The 21,674-nt window shown below is 43.3% G+C and overlaps 1 protein-coding gene across 1 annotated transcript in view; it reads left to right on the forward strand.

Moving 5' to 3' along the window:
* Window positions 1-21,674, forward strand: part of LOC130131747 (interleukin-10 receptor subunit beta-like) — a 29,584-nt gene that overhangs the window by 852 nt on the left and 7,058 nt on the right. Inside the window, exon 2 of the mRNA XM_056301546.1 lies at window positions 16,450-16,555. Coding sequence (XP_056157521.1) covers window positions 16,450-16,555 — 106 coding nt within the window. The remainder of the gene's footprint in view (window positions 1-16,449; window positions 16,556-21,674) is intronic.

Genomic DNA, 21,674 nt, shown 5'->3' on the forward strand with positions numbered 1-21,674 from the left:
AAGATTAGTTGGTCATCAATCATGACACTTAGGTTTCAGGCAGACTTCATGGGCATGAGTTGGGTTGATGCGAGCTGGATATTGATCTATTGTTGTAAACATGGACTGGCTGGGATGACAAGGAGCTCAGTCTTAGATTGTCTCCTTCTGCTTAACCTTTCTTTCATCCATGCAGAGATATCAGCAACGCATAACAATATCCATGCCAAGACTGTGAGGTCATCTGGCGGGAATGATAGGAAGAGCTGGGTATCGTCAGCATAGCAATGGTATGAGAAACCATGGCAGCGGATAATTGCACCATGTGAGGTGGTGTATACTGAGAAGGGGACCCAGCACTGACCCTCTGGCACCCCTGTGGATAAGCCGTGCGGTTTGGAGATTTCCCCCCTCCAAGATACTCTAAGAGCTCCCTGAGAGGTAGGACATGCACCAGTGGAAGGCAAATCCTGAGATACCAAGCTCAGTGAGTGTGGCGAGGAGGATTTGGTGGTTAACCGTGTCAAAGGCAGCTGACATATCTAGCAGCAATAAAGCTGAGAACTGACTAGCAGTTCTAGCCAAACACAGCGATTCCATTACCAACAGGAGCGCAGTCTCGGTAGAGTGATACCACTGAAAGCCAGACTGATTCGGATCGTACAGATTGTTCTCAGAAAGGAATTCAGAGACTTGGTTAAAGACCGTGTGCTCAAGTATTTTTGATAGAAAGGGTAGAAGTGAAACCGCACTTTAGTTTTCAACCTGGGCTGGGTTGAGCATAGGTTTTTTGAGCAGCGGGGTGACCCGAGCTTGCTTAAATGCAGTGGGGAACACACCCGTTGCAAGTGAGGAGTTGATGTGTGTGACCGCGGGGTTAAGTGTGGGGGAAATGGTCTGTAGGAGGTTGGATGGTATCGGGTCCAGTGGACAGGTAGTAGGATGAGAGTCCAGCAGAAGCTTGGAGACTTCCTCCTCAGTCAGCGGGGAGAATGGAGTGAGTGAGGCACTGTTAGCTGGCAGTGGCAGACAAAGTTGGTCAGGCTCAGAGAACTGGTTACTGATGGCAGAAACCTTATCAGTAAAGTATGAGGTGAACATGTCTGGAGTGAGCAGAGTGGAGGTCGAAGGATATGAATGTCTGTGGGAACATCTGCAAGCTGGTCAGCCCATTATCTGAGCACCTGACCAGGTATGTTGTCAGGCTCAGCAGCTTTATGTGGGTTGACCTTGGCTAGGGTTGTCCTTAGGTAAACTGTCGACAGACAAGAGTGTCTGATCTTCAAGAGGGGTGGTCCTTCTCACCAGTATGTCATTCAAGGCTACAAACCGTAAATAGAAGTCATTCAGCACATCTGGGAGAGAGGTATCACTGTTGCAGGTCTGAGGTACAGACTAGTAGTCAGTGATGACCTGTATGCCATACCACATGCACCATGTGTCTCTGGTTTCCAGGAGGGGTCCGTGGATTTTCTTTTGATAGGTGTACTTTGCAACTCCAATGGCACAGGACAGGTTAGCTCTTGCTGTCCTAAGAGCTGCCTTGTCACCTGATCTGCAGATAGCGTAGTAGGCCTTGAGCGAAGCATGGAACTCAGCAGTGAGCCAAGGTTTCTGGTTGGCTCATGTGATGATGGAATTGGAGACAGTTACATCATCTATGCAGTTGCTGATGTAGCCTGTAACTGATGATGCATACTGTTCCAAGTTGTAGATGAGACCATAGGTGGCTGCCTCATTGAAGATGTTCCAATCTCTACAATTAAAACAATCTTGTAGTGCTGAGTCAGCTCCATCTGGTCACACTCTGTCCTGTTTCACAACCAGTTTGGTGTGTATTGATGTGATCTACATGCTGGGATTAATAGAAGCGATACATGGTCTGAAGAGCCAAGGTGAGGGCTGGGTGAGGCCTTGTATGCATTACAGATGTTTGTCCAAACCAAGCCCAATGTATTTGAACCTCTTGTAGAACTGTCTTAAAGTTTGCGTGGATAGGTTAGATAACAATGACACAGCCACTGGGATGAGCGGTTTCCCGATGGCCCCATGAAGAACAGTCAATGTGTCTTTAGCATTGGAACTGGGAGGGCTATACACGGCCACCACAACAATGGCAGTGAATTCCCTTGGCAGATAGTAAGGCCAACACTTGATTGACAAACTCCAACAGCAGCGAGCAGTAGCTTGCAATTACTGCAACATTCTCACACCATTCCTTGTTGATATAAACACACAAACCACCTCCGTAGATTTTAATGGACAAAGAGACTTTCCCGTCTGAATGGAAGGAGGTAAGCTTAACACTTCAGTTGAACTGAAGCGTTGGGAATGAAAATAAAAATGCAGCACTCACTCATCTTCCGTTGGGTGGTCAGTTGTAGTTTGAGGTAGTCCAGTTATCCAGTGAATGAACACTGGAAAGTAAGATTGAAGGGAGAGCAGGTCTTGTATGGTTAGCCCTTGCCTAGTGTGGATTCCAGCCTGCTTACCACGCTCCCGCCTTCCTTCCTCCTTCGGGCAGTTGCTATGGGCTGCCCCACGGTCTTGGAGTCTGATCTTCCTATCAAGCTGAGGCTGTGAAAAACCTTGATTGGTACACCAAGTTGGTAGTACATACGTTGTTTTCAGCAGGGTTCAGGGATCGTAGGTATGAACATGAATGTCTCTGGTGCACGTATTCTCCAAAGGTTTAGACAAGAGATAACGACTGACATTAACAACACATAATACCATATTTTCCTGACCCAGAGGGGCCACTGCATCTATGCATGCCAGCATCTTCCTTTGAAATAAAATCCTGTAAAAACCTGCAAAATAACATAAATCAAATATGCTCACGGCCAGAGGCAAGATAGCCATCAAAAAAAAGAAACCTGCAAGTTCTGAAAAATTTCATCTTACAAACTCAACAATACACAGGACACAGTATATGTACATGTTACTGTGATGGAGGCGACCTAAAGAGCACAGATAGCAGGGCTCCTGCTGTCCCCAGAGGTCGCTCGCAGTGAGCAGTGGGACCTTCATTTTCAGAGGTGCTCAGCTATCCTTGAAAGCTCCATCATCTGTAGAACCCTTACTGCCAGCAACCTCCGAACACACTGACACAGCCAGATAGAGAGGGAAGATGCACAGAGAGAAAGAGGAGGATGGGCAGATGGAGAGAAATCATCAGTCAAAGTGGCCACCTAAGTGTAGGCCTTTTTGGGTGTGTGGGTTTAATGTCTTTCTGAAAGCCTCCAAATGGCATCCCTCCCTCTCTGGGTTCACTGAGCGTCTTTCTGCCTTGCCTGTAATGGACATCAACCCAGCTATCCTTTGCTTCACAAATGATAGTAAATGAACTCTAAAGCTATATGGTCATTTTTAAAGTCTTTTACATGTAATTACCTAAAGTCAATCTGTGTTCTTTAATGAAAAGGACTCCAAACACTTAATTTTTCTTTTTTTTTCTCTTCTTTTTTTGCAGTGACAAAGCTGTTCATTGATTTACTTTTTCTATTTCTTTTATGCAAACATCCTGACTGTGGACACTTGACAGGCACTCGAGTATGGCTGTGGGATACCTAGAGTTTTTCTGCACCTCTTCATAGATGGTGTCAAGTCTGATTTACAAAGCAAATGTTTTTTAAAAGAGGTTCAAAGAAAGAACAGAAAGAAGGGGTGGGTGGGGGGGTTGTATATTTGTTTGTTAGCGGGGTGGGGGGGGGGTGTTAATGTGCGCATGTGCAGCATACCTGGAGCACATAAGGTTTAGTATTTTCCTAATAATTACTTGACATGTTTCCTGTATGGAAAAGCCCGGAGGACCACCTGCTAAACCAGTTGTCCACCCATAACAAGTGATTGTAAAATAGCCGACATTAAATATAAATATAGACCGAGAACATAAGAACCTCTAAGAAATGGGGCCAGTGTATGTGCATGCACGCACGTGTGCAAGAAAGCAAGAACACCTGCCAACACCGGGGCAGAGTGAGAGGAAGAAGAAGAAAATGAATGACAAACTGCAGGCATGTAGACACAGAGGAGAGGAACGGCTGCCAAGGTGGGAGTTTAAGGTTGGTCAAATTGAATTAATCGATTAATGGCGAAATTAATGGATCTTGAGACTGTGTCCGATTCCCATTGGCAGCGAGGTTGTTCCCAGAGAAAGGGAGCTGACAGGAGAGAGGATCGCTCTCGGGCTGAAAAACACCTCCTGTATTTTGAGAGCACAAAGAGTTCAAGTGGATTAAGAGTCAAAAGCAAATCAGTGATACAGTGAGGCAAAAGAAACAGAAACGCTTTCCGACTGAGAAGTACAATAGTCAATACATGCGTTTACAGTGCACCACCCATGAAAGACGGAAGCGCAAGGCCTTTGTATCCTCTAGCCCACACAAGTATTCAAGCTGCTGAGTTTTAATTATTTGGTGTTTCTAAGTACAAGGTAACAGATAGGCACTCAGAAAGTAGTTGATTCTAGAGGAGACAAAAGCGTAAGTTCTTCTAGGCCGACAGCGGAATGAAAATGGCTCTACCTGGAGATAATTCTATGGAGAAATGCCTGATATAAATATGCCTCCATTAGTTTCTGCCTTCTTTGGTTTGCCCTTGTTAGTTGTCAATGTTTGGCACTGAAGTACAACAAATTATTTTTAAAATGGCTGTTTGTTCTTTTGCATGGGGCACAGGATTATAACAGCGTTATTGCGTTATTTTCATTCTAATATATTCTCCAATCTTAAGTGAGTTCTTATTAGAACAGCTGCCAAAGGCCTAAACCCATCCAATTTCTTACAGTTAGAGGAAAGTGGTTTTATCAAATATGATGCATGAGAGATAATGGAAATCTTATCTCCAAGAGTAAAATCTTTACACTCAGGGGAGACTATTCTAATACTGCAGATACGACACCAAAATCCAGAGTTTAATACCTGCATTACACAACCCTTTATTTAAATAGTTTTACCTTTTATAGTCAAGTCAATTTTATTTGTATAGCCCAATATCACAAATTAAAAATCTTAAAGATACAATCCTGAGATTTACATCCAGGCAAATATCCTTTTTTTGACACTATTCACCCACGAGTGCATTTGAGATGATGGCTGATCCACGAATAGACAAATTGTGACAATTTCTTTAGTTGCTCATTTTAATGGTTACTGTCTGGTTGGACTTTAATGGGAAAAATGATATGGAACAAGTGTTTAACATCTTCAGCACAGGAAGAAGAAGGTAAGTAGCATCAAGTTTGAAGAAGATGTAAAGTTGTGTCTAATAAGCTGATATGGCAGACCAAGCTTGTGAAAGGCCCTTACTAGATTAGACAAACACTACAAAATCAACTGCTGAAACTTAGATCCAATTGAATATTTTTGTTCTGCAGAGGGTAAGGTGCTGACACAACATCACTGCAGTCGCCCTGGCAACTCTATTTCAATTTGGCTGGATCTCTGGGATTTGTGGGGCTCCAACACCACTGCCATTATCACTGATCGCCATAGGTGTCTGTAAGTTCAACAAAAACAACTATCTTCAGGATCATAGCTTTTAGAGCTTGATTTTGTCTTAAGAATCTGTCAACAGACATGAGTGAGCCAACCCTGAAGTGCAGCCTTTACAGATGATCCTCTGCCAGCCCATGGCACACCCCTGCATGATGGGGCTGCGAAGATACATTTCTGGCAGCTGAGCATGATAAGTGTCGTCTCTGCGGAGACAGATGACCTTCTGGAGTGACATTGCCAGATAAAAAAAAAAAGGGCTTCGTCTCTGGCAATAACAGTAAATGTCATCCCAGAGGTCTAACAACAGGTGGGTCGAGCAGCTGCATGATTTCGACAGGGTGGGGTCAAGGTAATGTGGTGCACACATGCAATTACATTTATAGTAATGCTTTAATCCACAGAAACCTGACTGCAGTGGTAGAATGAGTCTAGTACAGTGTTAATCTTTATGCGGTTTGTGAGCCGCACGCGGCTCATGAGACTTTGTTTTGCACCTCATATAGATCCACTGATAACAATAAGAACATAGCTATAACTTACTTCTATAGGTTCCGTTTGTGTCCTGTTTTAGCACATTGAAATGAATTATCCAGCAGATGGCAGCATACTGATGATACGTCAAAGAACGTAGGCTACATAACAACGTGGGATCATGGGTATACGTATAGCCTGTGTGTAGCTTTGTATTTGCGAAACATTTTTTTCATGTTGATAATGCTTATGTATAACTGCATATGTACATTCATACATAAGATGGGTTCCACTCCCAGCCTTACAAACTCACAAACAAGTATTATATATTTTAATAATGCAATTTAATTATTAATTGAGAATAAAAAGAGATGTAAGGATGGAAAGCATGGTACTATATTTTTTTAAACATACACAAAGATGGTAAATATCTTGAGAGTGGTGATGAAAAAAAAAACACCCAAGTTATATCTGCAATCTCTGTGGCTCTTTGAGGAATGGTCTTACTCATACGTGGCTCTCCTAAGAAAATTAGTGAGTACCACTGGTCTAGTACATTGCCAAAATAACAATAAGTGGCCAATAAGGTCATGGTCTTAGTGCCTTTACAATATTCCCGTCACCATTGAGTGGCCATTAAACACTGAAAGGCAGTTTTTTGTTTGTTTTTTTTTTATTACCCCACACATGCACGCACATCAACCTACAGAACCATTTATGTAGACACGCATGCACATGGACATTGCGCACACAAACAGAAAAATACACAAACACACACACACACCAAACTCAAACAGTGAGTACAATACAAAAAAAGTTTTTAAAGATTGTAGAGCAGTTTATCGACATGTCTATTGTCAGCAGTTCACTTCCAACTCAGAAAAAACTGAGAATTTGTGTCACACATGAGCTGCAAAGATACAAAATGGGAAAGGGCTCTCACATCTACCTTCACAATGGCCATGTCTGCAGTGCTCATCAAAATCACAATCTGCAGAGTTATTCTGCAAACTGACACAGTGGCTGACTATGCCATAATGGTCTCAATTAAAAATGTTGCAATAGGGCTTTGAAAGGCCAACAGCTCTTTGTCACTGCATTTTTATGGGTATGCATCGGTAAGCCTTGTGCCGCAAAAGAAGGGCCTACATTTTCAGTCACTGAATAAATAAACTCAGACATAGAAACACCACTGAATCAGTTATTGGTTTCACTTAAAGAGTAACATCTTTCTCATTTTATGACTTTTTGGGGGGGGGGGTCTATGTTGACAACACAGACATGCAAAGAGAAAGTGGTTGGTTAGATCAAATTATTTTTCTGATCTCATTCAGTCTTTTGTATATGCATGTGTGTGTGTGTGTGTGTGTGTGTGTGTGTGTGTGTGTGTGTGGACAAAAGCCCTTGGCTACATAAGCATTTGGGACTGGATGCCTACGACAGAGTTTCACCAGCTGGAGCGTGATGTTGACAGATTTGTTATAGGAAGTGTGGATAATATCATATTTGCATGGCAATGATGTGATTTCATCCAGGACTGATGTCGTTCATTGAAATGAAGCCATATACACCAGTTTTCACAAAACAGGTCTTATTCAACTGTGTGGTTACTCTTTAAAACAATATATGACTTAAGGTCAACATTTTTGTTTCTTTTTCTTATGGTCACACCTTAAACAATGTATAACCTAAGTCAGATTAAGCGGGTATGGATGATGGTGGAATGAATGAATTCATGGATGAATGAATGTTGCTGAATTTCCAGCAAAGTGGATGAGAAAAGCCACAGTCCTTTCTAGCATGGATGGGTAGCAGGCTAGGTGACTTTCTACTACTTATGGCTGTATCTCACCTCAAATTAAGATCACTCCTCGCAATATCCTTTAATTTCACCCTCTGGAACAATCAGTCACTCTTCACTTACAGCAATTTGTATCATCCAGGCAGGGTCACTCTTTACTATGCCCATCAGCTTCTGTCTCATTGCTGCATCATCTTATCTTGGCTCATTTGGGATTTTCTTGTTGGCCTGGTCACAAAACAGCTCATGAAACTCACCCAATCTCAGCATGTAAATTGTGCAACTTGCTCGCCCGGACAGGTGGTCTTCCAGCACCTAAGAAATCAAAATACACACAGACCCAAATGCACCCATCATATAAGAAGTGACAATTTTTAAGTTGGGGGAGAGTACATGACATACTTGTTGAAAAGAAACAAACTGTCCAAGACAGAAGAGAACTCTTCTGCTCTTAATGAACTGGGGAGCAATTACTGGATCACGCCTTTTTATCAAAGGCATGCCACTATTCCCAAACTGGGAGGTTCTTGAGATCTGGAGACAGAGCTGAATCTGGATTCTAAGGCCGGCGTTACATTGCAAATTGAGTTCATGCAACTTTACCGTCACACAAAACATTTCAAATGAAATCAATATTCCATGCAGCAACCTTTTTATTACATGATACAAAAAAAATTATTGTATAGTTGTTGGTTAATACTAATGTAACTGTTAAACAAGTTAATTGCCAACTTAACTTCCAAGTTAATGTTCTATAAACAGATGGAAAAAATTTTAAACTACCTGGAATAAATAGGTCACTATTTAAATAAACTGATAAGAATTTCCTGGATCCATATCACTAGTTTCAGTTGGCCATCCATTGGTTGCAAATATCAAATATAAATATAATATCACATCACTTTGACATTTGTCATGTGATGTCACAACAATTTTGTCAGGTGACAATAAAACAACTAAATGTTGTAAGCTACCAGAGAGAAAGTTGATGTACCTGCTGCTACTGTGATGGCTTGGCCAAGAGCAGTCACACTGGAAGAAAATTGTCCTGCTGATGTTTCCCTTACAGCACCTGCAACAGCAATCTCAAAGGGCGGCGTAGATGTGTCTAAACTATCTGATGATGATTCCTCACCAACCACGAGGTCAGCTAAAAGGGTGCATGGTCTTGCTGCGTCAGATGAGTATGCTCCAAAATATTGAATCTAGGCCCATTAATAGAATACAAATGCATATTACTTTTTTTGTTTTTTGCAAACAGGCTTATCCTTATTGATAGCACCTCAATAATGCCATTGATATAGGTTGCTAGCGATAATTTGATATTATTTGTCATGGTAGTTAAATGCAATTATGCTCCATATCCTCAACATTAACTGAAATACCTGGATTATTGAGCATGCATCAAGACATTAATTGCCATAGAGTCATTAAAATATATTTTACACTGTGCATCCATCCATGTCAAGTATATTCAAAGCGTTGTAAAAGCAAAAGAGTAAAAAGCGGTAGGAAAACTATTCCAACCCAACTCTAAGGGATAAAAACTGTTAGCATTTGCCTTGCGCAAGGAGAAAAAAATAATCTTGCTATTTAAAGTTGCTAAATAGGCGACGATGGCGGGCCAACTTGTACCAAGGAACAACGAAGCTCCCTAAACTTAAAAACCAGTAAATGTATTAGCTAGCATACATTTTGCCCCATTTTGACTTACATTAGCTAGCTAGCACTAGCTTCGCGGTGACTGTTCTTGAGAGACATAACAGCTAGCGTTAGCTAGCAAAACCTAACTAAAACAATCAAACAAAATAACAGTTTACCTTTATCTCTTTCTTCTGCTGGTTTTATTTTCTTCTTCCTCAATCGCAGATCTAAACTTTCATTCAGGAAGCATTTTTTCATCCTCAATTGTGCATCTCAGTACAAGCATCAAATTGATGTTGACTGGAGGTGGAGAGAGGTCAGGTGTGGCATATCCCTGTTCAGGACTAGCACAAACCACTGGGTGGATGCTAGTCCAGTGGAAATGCGTTGACAGTTTTCTAGAGAACATGTTTAGCACCACGTGTGGCACTTTTGACTTGGGTTGGTCAAGGTTTACGCACCAAAATCTGACAATCTGATATATTTTTATGAAATCCTTGAATTTTTTCTGTTCCCCCTGCAAAATGTATTGTGTGAAGAAAAGAGTGTAAAATCTCACCTTTGTGTTGCTTGTCCAAGTCTATTTTCAAATGCATCTGCAGTGCTACCTACCTTCAGCGATGCGTTGGCATGAGATTTCTTGAGTGGGGAGGAGTAGTGATGCAGAAGAGGAGAGCATATTCTCTCCCTACAAATACACTCCTTTTGGCTTGTCCATCGGTACCCTGTGAGCGCACAGCACCAATGGCGGCCGTTGTTAACCCAGGCCTTGACCTCCAAATACAATACATGGCCAAAAGTATGTGGACACCCCTTCAAATCAGTGGGCTCTGCTATCTTAGCCGCACCCATTTTTTTTCTTCCTATTTTTTTTCTCCCTGTTAAAGGGTTTTTTTAGGGAGTTGTTCCTTATCCGATGAGAGGGTCTAAGGACAGATCGTTGTGTTGCTGTTAAGCCCACTGAGGCAGATTTGTAATTTGTGTTATTGGGCTATATAAATAAAATTGATTTGATTTTGACTGCTAACAGGTGCATGAAATCAAGCCATAAAATCTCCATAGACAGTCACAGTAGAATGGGTCATACTGAAAAGCTCAGTGACTTTCAATGTGGCACTTTCAAAGGATGCCACCTTTCCAACAAGTCAGTTCATCAAATTTCTGTGCCCCAATCAATTTAAGTGCTGTTATTGTGAAATGGAAAAGTCTAGGAGCAACAACAGAACAGGACCGCTGAGTGCTGAAGTGTGTATAAATCGTCTGTCCTCTGTTGCAACACTCACTACCGAGTTCCAAACCAGAAGCAGCATCAGCACAAGAACTGTTCCATCAGGAGCTTCATGAAATGAATTTTCATGGCCGAGCAGCTGCACACAAGCCTAACGTCAGCATACGTAATGCCAAGCGTGGACTAGGGTGGTGTAAAGCACACTGCCATTGGACTCTGGAGCAGTGAAAACGTATTTTCTGGGGTGATGAATTATGCCTCACTATCTGGCAGTCTGACAGATGAATCTGGCAACGCATAATGCCAACTGTAAAGTTTGGGGCTGTTTTTCATGGTTTGGGTTAGGCCCCTTATTTCTAATGAAGGGAAATCTTAATGCTACAGCATACAATGACATTCTAGAGAATTGTGTGCTTCCACCATTGTGGCAACAGTTTGAAAGCCAGGACCATGAAGACATGGTTTACCAAGTTTGGTGTGGAACAACTTTACTGGCTTGCACAGAGCCCCGACCTCAGCCCCATCCAACACCTTTGGGATGAATTGGAATAACGACTGTGAGCCAGGCCTTCTCCCCAACATCAGTGCCTGACCTCACTAATGCTCTTGTGACTGAATGTGAGCGAATCCCCACAGCCATGTTCCAAAATCTAGTGGAAAGCCTTCCCAGAAGAATGGAGGCTCTGAGAGCAGCCATGACTACATTCACATCACAGGCCTTAATGCTCAATTGTTTGACCTGATCCAATCTTTTCACTTGGTAATTCACATAATATGTTTGGAAAGTGTCCCATATCTGATGTGTTAAAAGATTGCGGGATGAACATTTACAACAAATAACAATTGGTTTGCATATATCAACAACAATAAAAATGTCATAATTGCGAGACTGACAAAAAAAAAGCATGAAAGACAGGAATGAAGCAGCGGTGCAAGGATTCATTGCTAAGATGATTTGCAATGGTAGTTTGATGACAGTCAGCTCTTGAGGATGAGGATGAGAAGGCGGAAAAAAAAGGCCAAAGCCATAGCTGCAGCTACATCAGCAGTCATTGCTTTTTTTCTTTACCATTTTTCTCCCCAACTGTACATAGCCATATCCCCCACTCCCACCCGCAGACACAGCCAATTAGGGATGCCCCCCGAAACCCGGTTCTAAACGGGAACCGGTTCTAAATTAGTAAAAACCGGAGCATTTTTAAGATCCGACGTTTTCGGTTCTGCTATCGGTAGTCGGTAGGTACTCGAGAAATCATGGAGTGAGATTTATATTGTGGCAATTGTGTTTTTCGAGGAATTTAAACGTCGCGAACATAATCTTGTTTGCCGTTTTCTCCATCTCTCTGTCTCTCTCTCTTACAGCGCGAGGGGCGGGGCTGTGCTGTGCTCCACACACACGCACAGACAGCTCTGCTCAAGGGCTCATCATGGCGGAGAGAACTAAATGTTCAAAAGTTTGGGTATATTTTTCAAAAGTCGATGACAACAACGCTCGTTGCCACAAGTGCAACAAATCATTTGCCAGTAAGGGTGGCAATACAAGCAATCTGTCGAAACATCTTTTGTCGAAACATGGTATTAATCTGCAGAAATGCGGCGTTTTCCACTGCTTTGCTCGTAGTGTTCCATCCACGTCCACTGAAGGTAAGCCGTATGAGCCATAGATACGGAGTTAGCTAGGCTAATAACGAATTATTACGAATAGGCCAATAAATAAAATATAATTGCTTAGCTAATTGTTTAGCTACAAATATATAAGCCATAGATACGGAGTTAGCTAGGCTAATAACGAATTATTACGAATAGGCCAATAAATAAAATATAATTGCTTAGCTAATTGTTTAGCTACAGATATATAAGCCATAGATACGGAGTTAGCTAGGCTAATAGCCGGGGACACTATAAGTCAGGAGAGCTCACGACTCCTGCCGAAGAAGGCAGATATGTTGATTTTTCTGCAGAAGAACTGTTAGGATAATGTTCTAGGTTCTTGTTTGTTTGAACTTCCGTTAGCCTTTTGCTGTAAAAATTTATTTTTAATATATTTTTTTTCTTTATCTTTATCTACTTTTATTTTTTATCTTATTTGTTGTTGTTGAATGTTGATTATAAAGTCTATAATTCAGACGCATTTAAAACATTGCTGCTGCTGTTGCTGCTGAATAAATATTTGTTTATATTTATATAAAGTTATATAATAGAATAATAAAGCAATGTCGATTCTGTTCTTAATTAAGTGTCTTTTTTCTTGCATAATAATCAAAAAGAACCGATAAGAGTATCGATAAAGTACCGACCCGATAAGAGTAGTAGTATCGATAAAATCCTAACGATACCCATTCCTACGGCCAATTGTGTCTGTAGGGACGCCCAACCAAGCCGGAGGATTCGAACCGGCGATCCCCACGTTGATAGGCAATGAAAAAGGCCGCTACGCTGCCCGGCCGCCCCATTAGCAGTCATTGCTGGTAGTCATGTGGAAGTGTGAGTGACGTAAAAGTCACGCGAAATCCAATCTGCCCGGTTAAACTCCGGTCATACTGAAACGACCAGATGGTCCAAACCTGATTTCAAAATCAAAATTTAAATATTTGCATTCACACTGCTCTAAAAATAATCAGATATGTATCACATGCAGCAAATAAATCAGATCTGGGTCACATTTTGCTTGTAATGTGAATATTGTGCAAGGGGGGGGGGCAATTCCATATTAATGCCCACGGTTTTTAATGAGATTGCTTGTATAGCGTTCAGGTGCCCAAATACTTTTGGCCATGTCGTGTACACGAACAAATTTTTACAAACAAATTAATGTTTAATTACGAATATGACTTTGACAAGTTATCAAGATCAACTTACTTTACAGTTTCGTCAAATTCCGCCCCTGGCGCAGGAAACAGGCCTCCCGTGGTGAACTCCCCCTCCCTATCTGTAGGCCATGTCGCCCCAGTTGACGCCACGTAACCATTTACGACCTTATCATTTTTAACCTTAACCCCCGCCCTGACCCTAACCTTAACCCTAACCGTAATCCCGACCTAATTTCACTCTTGTTTTAAACTAACTTTAACCCTAAACTTGACCCCTCGGTGAAACGTCGTCGTACAAAATGGGGATTCCTCCCAGACGAGCGGGCTTTTGGCGACCCGCCGCTAAACCGAGAGAAGAAGAAGACGAGCGGGATCGGCTTTAACGTAACCATAGCAACTGACGCGCGCAACCGTTTTGGACGATTGACGTGAGGAGGAGTAAAGTGGGAATTGTAGTTCCCGGTAATGAAACGAGTAAACTATGGCTACCGCTTCCCCAGCCGCCCATTATCCCGCTCCCAGGGTCCCGACAGTGAGGTTCGGCAGCTCCGCGTCACTCAAAATGGACGCCCGCGTCGTTATGTAACGCCACGTTTTATGAACCCAGTTGACGAACAGGCCGCCTTCGTCCCCGCGGACAGGCTCTTTATTACTTCCTCTCTTTCTTTTGTATTGCCTGCGTTTTGGTGTTGCTGGTGGACAACGAACAAGCAAGTCGCAAGCAGCTAAACGGGTAGAAGAAGAAGAACAGGAGCGTCCAAATAGATTGGAGAAAAGCCACACAATGGAGGGGAAGGTGAGGGACTTCAGGAGAGGAGTTTAATCTTTCATACAACTGTAAACTACTGCTAAGACACGTTAGCCCCCTAGCTAACAGGCCTGACCCTTTAGCCGAGCGGTTAGTGACGCCGCCTTGTGGTGCAGTACACCCCGGATCGAATCCCGCACCGGGCAAGAACATAACCGGTCACTGTGGTGACCCACATCTCTATAACTAGAGACATTCACCTGAGAGGACGGTGTACCTTTAAGGGAAGAGGCGAGGGGTTAGATAATGCACTTCCGCTTTCCGGTTCACAGTTCAGTGTCGTTGTCGAATGCATGACATGCAAAGTTGGAGCTAGCAAACTACCTCGACTACGTCTACTCTCACGTCTCCTGTCTCGTTGTTTTCTAACTCCACATCACACAACTATTTTCGAACAATACGCCCTGCTCGGGGAACAGAAGAGGCCTTCGAGGTTTGGCGGATTCCAGTAGGAAAACGGTGCCCGCAGGATCAAACCGTGTCGCAAAACGAGTTTTCCAGGAAACCGTCAATGCGTTTCCGGGGCGGCCAGGCCTGAGCCCCCTGTTTGTCTGTTTTATTTTATTACTTTATTGAGCCCCGTGGGGGGAATTCTCCCTCTGCATGTAACCCATCCTAGCTGTGTAGCCAGGAGCAGGGGGTCCGACTCCAGTCCGTCTTGCCATGCCTCGGTCAGGGGCACAGACAGGAGTATTAACAGTGGCGCCCCCAAGGGGTGGCCATGGCCACCCTGATACTATCCCTGCCCCCCCCCCCCCAGCCACGAGTTGCATGTGCAGAATATGCTTCTGATTATGCAGGAACATGCTTCTATCTGATATTTTCATTTTTCATGTCTGGACATACACAATGTAACAAGGGAATCGTCTAACCCGTTACAATATGTACAGATACATGACACATTGAAACTCAGAATGTTAACTGTACCGTATGGGTCTATTCAGTAACATTAACTGTGAAAAATAAGAAGCCAAAGTTTTTCAGTGTGCGATTCCTTAACTTGACAGTTTTCAGCTAGCCTATACGGAATACTGCAACAGCATGATAGACTTCCTGAAAGGCAGTCATGGCTTTTGGTTTTGGTGGGCCACCCCAAGATTTGCAGTGGCCCCATTTGGCCACCCCTATGAAAAAATTTCTGGGGGCGCCACTGAGTATTAACCCCTAACATGCATGTCTTTTTTTTGGTGGGGGAAACCACAGCACCCGGAGAAAACCTACGCAGACAAGGGGAGAGAACATGCAAACTCCACACAGAAAGGACCCTAGAATGACCCCCCCCCCCCCCAAGGTTGGACAACCCCGGGGGTTCGAAACTAGGACCTTGCTGTGAGGCAGCAGCGGCTACCCACTTACGCCACCGTGCCGCCCCAGTTCACATGTTACACATACATGTGAACTAGTCAAGTGAGTATTTGCAAATATAGACACTATGCATCTTAGCCAGTCAACACGTCACACTTTCCAGTGAACTAGTTGTGCTTTAACTGCCCCATGTTAGCCCGAAATAGCAACTAATGGGTTAAAAGGTTGACCACTTCTGAAGGCATGGGCGTAAGTTAGTTCTGACAAGGCCTGGGGACAACGATGGGTTCAACATGTTCACACCTTGTTTTCAGTGGGCCCTATACTGCTGATAGATGTGAACGGTTCCCCTTTAAGGGTCGCCTTTAAAAGCTGCTTGCTCTTTTTATGTGTTACGATAGTGTTTTGAAAGTCACGATCATGTTAAAACAATAAAAAGCTCATGAAAGCCATCATCATCAGCGGTAACTCGGGGTCGAGTATGACGGTCCTCCTTCTAGGTCACTGTGGGTATCCTTGCGGGAGGACACCTGCACAGAGATTTTTATGTGGATTGGCTGATGGGCCTACAGCCACCATACGGGTCCTTGGCAGGGGGTGGCCAGAGTCCAATGGCATGGAGAACCAAAACAATTGGGGACCACCCTCTGTTGCAGCCTTCACTGCCACTATGACCTGGAGACATCTTCCGCCACTTCCGCCATTGAGGTCTTTGTTGGATCGGGCTTCGTGTGGAACCTCTCCCCTTGATTATCCGCCTTGGGTGACCCTACCAGAAGCCAAGCTCCAGACAGCATAGCTCTTTGGGATCATAAGTCCATGCAAGTTTCTCCACCACGACAAGGTGGCGATCCAGGAGAAGATGAAAGCCACATAACTGACATGTCTAAGTTATGTCTTTACAGCATACCACCTATGCAGGTTTCCCAAATAGCTACTCCAAGCCATATGGCAGCACGTTAGAAACAAGTAATGTTGACATCAGTGCCGACATCAACAAGATTGTCACTGGTATAGACTGACATCCATTGTCAGCCCCCAAACACGATGACATTAGACAAGTGCAATACAGTCCCTAGAATAGATGAAGGATATCCCAGAGGCGAATGCAACGGACAGAGTAAAGGGTCCAGCTACCAAAATGACCTGTGTAGTTACTTATCTTGTCCCTGGTATATGCCAATATGAAAATCAGCTGGCCTTGCTATATGCATCGGTCTGTGACTGTACACAAAATAGCCTGATATTTGATCTTAATTGTTGTTTAGCTAATGTTAGCTATCTAGCACCAGCTACTTCCTGCTGCCTGTAATACCCAATTTTAACTAGGATAGACAGCTAGCATTAAAATAGCCCAAGTAGTTGTGGGCAAATCCACATCGAACTTAGCTAACAACATCAATGCTTATTAATAAACCAGTCTTACCTTCATATGGTCCACTAAAAATTCTCCAATGATTACTTTCCAAAAACAATGCTGTTTCCAATCCCTTGATCCATGAGGCAAAAAAAAAAAATCACCACATTAATGAAGAGAGAGGCGGGGTTTTTTCCCCGTTGAACTTCAATTTGAATTTTAATCCTATTAACAGGTCTCACGTGCTGCATGTGGCCACTCATAAACTCTGTTCCTTGCTTTTCATTCGAATTGCGGCCAGCAAACGTGCAGAACCGAAGAGAACTGCAGAGAAATCGCTCTTAACATTGCCTCCCCGGGGGTGTGTTGGTGTCTACACTAAAGCTGCGTTGTTGCATCACATAAAAGAGTGCACAGCAGCAACGGGTTTCGATTTAGATTTACTGACCAGTAAGCACGTTGGGTCTCTCTCTCTCTCTTAATGGCATGATATGTACCGGCGTAATTTTACTCATTATTAAGTTCAACTAACTAAAGGCTTTCAAACATGTTGGGGACGCGGCCCCAGCGTAAATGACGCCTATGCCTGACTGTGGTACCACTAGTCAGTACCCTGTGCGCCTTGTAAGGTTTCTAATGTACCACGTTTAATTTAAGTGCAACTGGTGGCTCAAGGTGCAACTACTGGGAAACCAGTAGTTGAACGTTGGATACTGTCTGTTCTTGTGCAGGAGTTAATATGCAGGAGGCATATTTTATCCATTTTTGGTCATTTTATATCATTTCCTGCTGTCAATAAAGTTTCTGAGATTCAGTGTTACTGTGCTTAAGGAAGGGCAAGGGAAAATAAGTTTATTAGAACAGTACTCTTTTAAGAAATAACCTATTTTTGTATGATGAAATAAACATTAAATATGGTCACTTTGATAGACAAACAGTTTAGCTGCATACAGCCAATTTGCATGAAAAAAAGATGGTATGTGCAACGCAGGCCCAAGGCAAAAAGTCACTTCTCAACCTTGTGTGGGAGGGGAAGTGGGCCTGTTCATCGCCCATCTCTTGTACTTTTATTTCAACATTTCTCATTTCTTGACTTTCATTTTAGATTTAATTGGCCTCTTCAGCCAGCACTCATTTGTCTCCATCACCCTCTTAGGGGGCCTTCTGCCAGACAACCATAATGTCACCACCAAGACATTTTGTCACTTTTGTTGGTGTATCTCATCGTTATTGCAGCCTATTTTGGTGAGTTACCCTCCCTGTTACCCGATCAAGTCTCCATGGCTCCAACTCCCTCCCTTTCCACATCCATCATTAACTTGGTTAATGCACGCACCTCAGTTTACACCCTTAGCCTGCTTTGCTGAGCACAGACTGGTCCCACATCCCTCTACCAAGTGTCTGCTATATAATCGGTCTCGCTTTCTTTTAATTGCACTGATTCAGGGTGTCCGGGGGGCGTAGCAGTCTATTCCGTTGCCTACCAACACCGGGATCGCCGGTTCGAATCCTCGTGTTACCTCCGGCTTGGTTGGGTGTAGGAAGCCGGATGTGGGTATGTGTCCTGGTCGCTGCACTAGCACCTCCTCTGTTCAGTCGGGGCTCCTGTTCGGGGAGGGGGGGTAGTGTGATCCTCCCACACGCTACGTCCCCCCTGGCAAAACTCCTGACTGTCAGGTGAAAAGAAGCAGCGGGTGACTCCACATGTATCGGAGGAGGCGTGTGGTGGTCTGCAGCCCTCCCCGGCTCAGCAGAGGGGGTGGAACAATGACCAGGATGGCTCGGAAGACTGGGGTAATTGGCCAAGTACAATTGGGAGAAAAAGAGGGGGGGAGCCCCCCCAAGAAAAATCTGCACTCATTTGGGGTCTTTCATATTTTTCCTTCCTTTTCCCTATCAGTCTTCCCCCCCAACATCCCATTATCCCTTATCTGCTCTCAGTATTCTCTCTCCCATCTCTCGTTATCCTTTCTTCTCCACTGATCTGCTTCTTTTCTTGCCTCTTTGCGTTCCCATCTCCCGCCGGTCATCACCTTCCACCTTGTACCTGCTTTCACCTCCAGAAGTCCTTGAATTGTTTCCATATTCTCCGTGTTAACACTCGGCGTCTTCATTAGAATGCGGACTACAAGCAGGCCCATGGTGGAGTGCCTCGGATGCATTAGTCCTTTATTTTAAAAGCACACTTACTATAAACAATGATGCAATTGGTTCCCAAATACTTTTAGAATATGACATTCAGACAGATCCACCATTAGCACAGCTGAGTGCAGTCGCACATAAGGGCACTAGATTGCAAAGGGATTCAGCTGAAGTGATTTGCAGAACAATATCTTTATTTATATTAACCGTTTTCATCTTCACCAACAGGTGCAAATTTGCTCTGTGGTCTCCATGTTTTGAGGTACCACTTAATCAGCTTTCTAGTGGTTTTGGGACGGATTACTGCCAATTCTCATCATGTTGGCACATTGATAACTTGTATTTATCCCATATACATTGTAAAGGTATATTTCCATATGCATGGTTTTGAACAAAATTCATTTCAATATTGTTGTCAGTTGTCTGGAAAGTAGATTTTGATCTACATGCACCAACATTATTTTGAAATACATAGATGTAGTACTTTGATGTTATAATTTCAGCAAAAAGTTAAGTATCATTTGTATCAATAGCAGCATTTGCAATCAACCCATCAAGTTGTTTCAATCAAGACTCCACTAGGCGGTGCACTTCAACAATACCGAGATACCCAACTTGGCCTGGGGGTGAAGAGCAGAGCAACATCTGTACAATATTGTCATGCGTCCCCACGGCTCACTTTCATGCCGACGGGTTTGCACAGGAGGAGGTCGTCCTACAGGTCGCTATGGATTGGGCTCAGTTCCTCTGATACTATACAGTCACCAACATATGATCAGAACCATGCACAACACAGGTTGGGGGTCTCCTAAGAGCATCCGAGTATCAAGTTGTGTAGATTTCACATTTTCACTACCTTCCAGTCACACGAAGGGCGATTAGCCTCCAGCTTCATTGTAAAACTTTCAAATAGAATAGAACGGGTTCAAATAGAATCCAAATAAATTCTGCACCTGTTTTGGGGGTGTTTGTTTTCCATGTGATTAACGGGCCTGGGTCAGACATCTCGCTGGGGCTGGAATCACACAAAATGAAGATATTCATAACAGGGTGAACATTAACTTGTTGACTGCTGAACTATTCCAACTCCCTGTGTTGTTGTAGTGATTATTTTGACTGCATTGCCATCTGCTGGCTTTGAGTGGCTACTGCAGCGTTGAATGTTTGTATTTTTATTGGATGAACAGGATATATAAGGGAAAGAAGGGAAAAAAAGAAAAATATACAATGGCTCGGGGGCACTTCTCAGCAGTTATGAAGGCAAAAATACATTTTCATAAATAGTGTAGGTTTTAATGGCTTTACAATATTTATTTAATTTAACTGTTTCTATATATCAAAGGAATGTGGCTCTGAAAACAAAAAAGTTAGGTTTTTGGGCTAAAAATTTGCTGGTGTGAATATGGTGTTTGCAAAGAAGAAGAATCAAGGTTATCATGAATAGATGATTGGTATCCTTAACGTCATTCTTAGTTACTCCAAACAGAACATGCTCTTTTTAATATCAGTGGTAGTAATTTTCCTGTGTACCCAATTGTTTACATCAGTCCAGAAAATACTGCTATAAGTGCATTCCCAAAAAAGATGAATTAAAGATTCTTCAACATGACAACAAAAACTACAGCTTGGATCAATGTCAGTCTTATATCTGGAAAAGTACATTTTAACAGGGTAACAACGGTGCATTATCTTAAAAGACACTTCCTTAACTTTGTTAGTTCATAAATATTTCTTTGGCGATCAGCGTTGAATGTTGGCCATTGAATGTTGACGGTAGGCGACGTCACTGACTCACAAATAGTGCAAGTAGCAGTCGGCGCTGTGTAACCCTTCAAGCGTTGCACCCTGGGTTAGTTTGCTACCAACTTTTCCACACAGACGAACAGACGACATTTCACACAAATTCTGCAAGACACAATAATGTTATTAATCATAAGCCCATTCCACTGTCCTCTGCATCTTCCTCTGTCACACCAGCCACCTGCATGTCCTCCCTCACCACATCCACAAACCTCCTCCCTGGCCTCCCTCTTCTCCTCTTCCCTGGCAGCTCCATATTCAGCATCCTTCTCCCAGTATACCCAGCATCTCTCCTCCACACATGTCCACACCACCTCAATTAAGCCATCCCTTGTCATTCTTGTCCAGAGAACGGCATGCCTGTACATAGTGTGCTCTCAGACATGCACACATACAGGAGGCATGTGCCCCCCCCCACCACACACACACACACACACACACACACACACACACAGCAGGGGTGTTGTTAACACCACCGAACCAAACGAAAGCGAGCTGAGAAAGCGCTCTGACCGAGTTATACCCCTGATCTCCTTTATCGTAGATCCGTGGGTTACAAATATTGACTGTTTGCCGGAGGTGCTTGGTTAGTGTAGGCGTGAATATCAGACTTGAACATTCTGATGCATCTTTTAGCTGTGGGGTTATCGAGGTCCGACATGTCATCATATAACACTAACCTAACCACTCTGCCTTGACCTCGCTCTCTTAGCAGAAGGAACAAAATGAAAGGCACTGGGTCCACAGACGCCACACTCATGTTCAGGGGTCTAGTGGCTGCTCGGCTGAAAATTGAGTTCATGTTTTTCAAACTTGGAAGGATTTATTTCT

This window comes from Lampris incognitus, chromosome 21 (assembly GCF_029633865.1).
Source record: "Lampris incognitus isolate fLamInc1 chromosome 21, fLamInc1.hap2, whole genome shotgun sequence".
Classification (NCBI taxonomy): domain Eukaryota; kingdom Metazoa; phylum Chordata; class Actinopteri; order Lampriformes; family Lampridae; genus Lampris; species Lampris incognitus.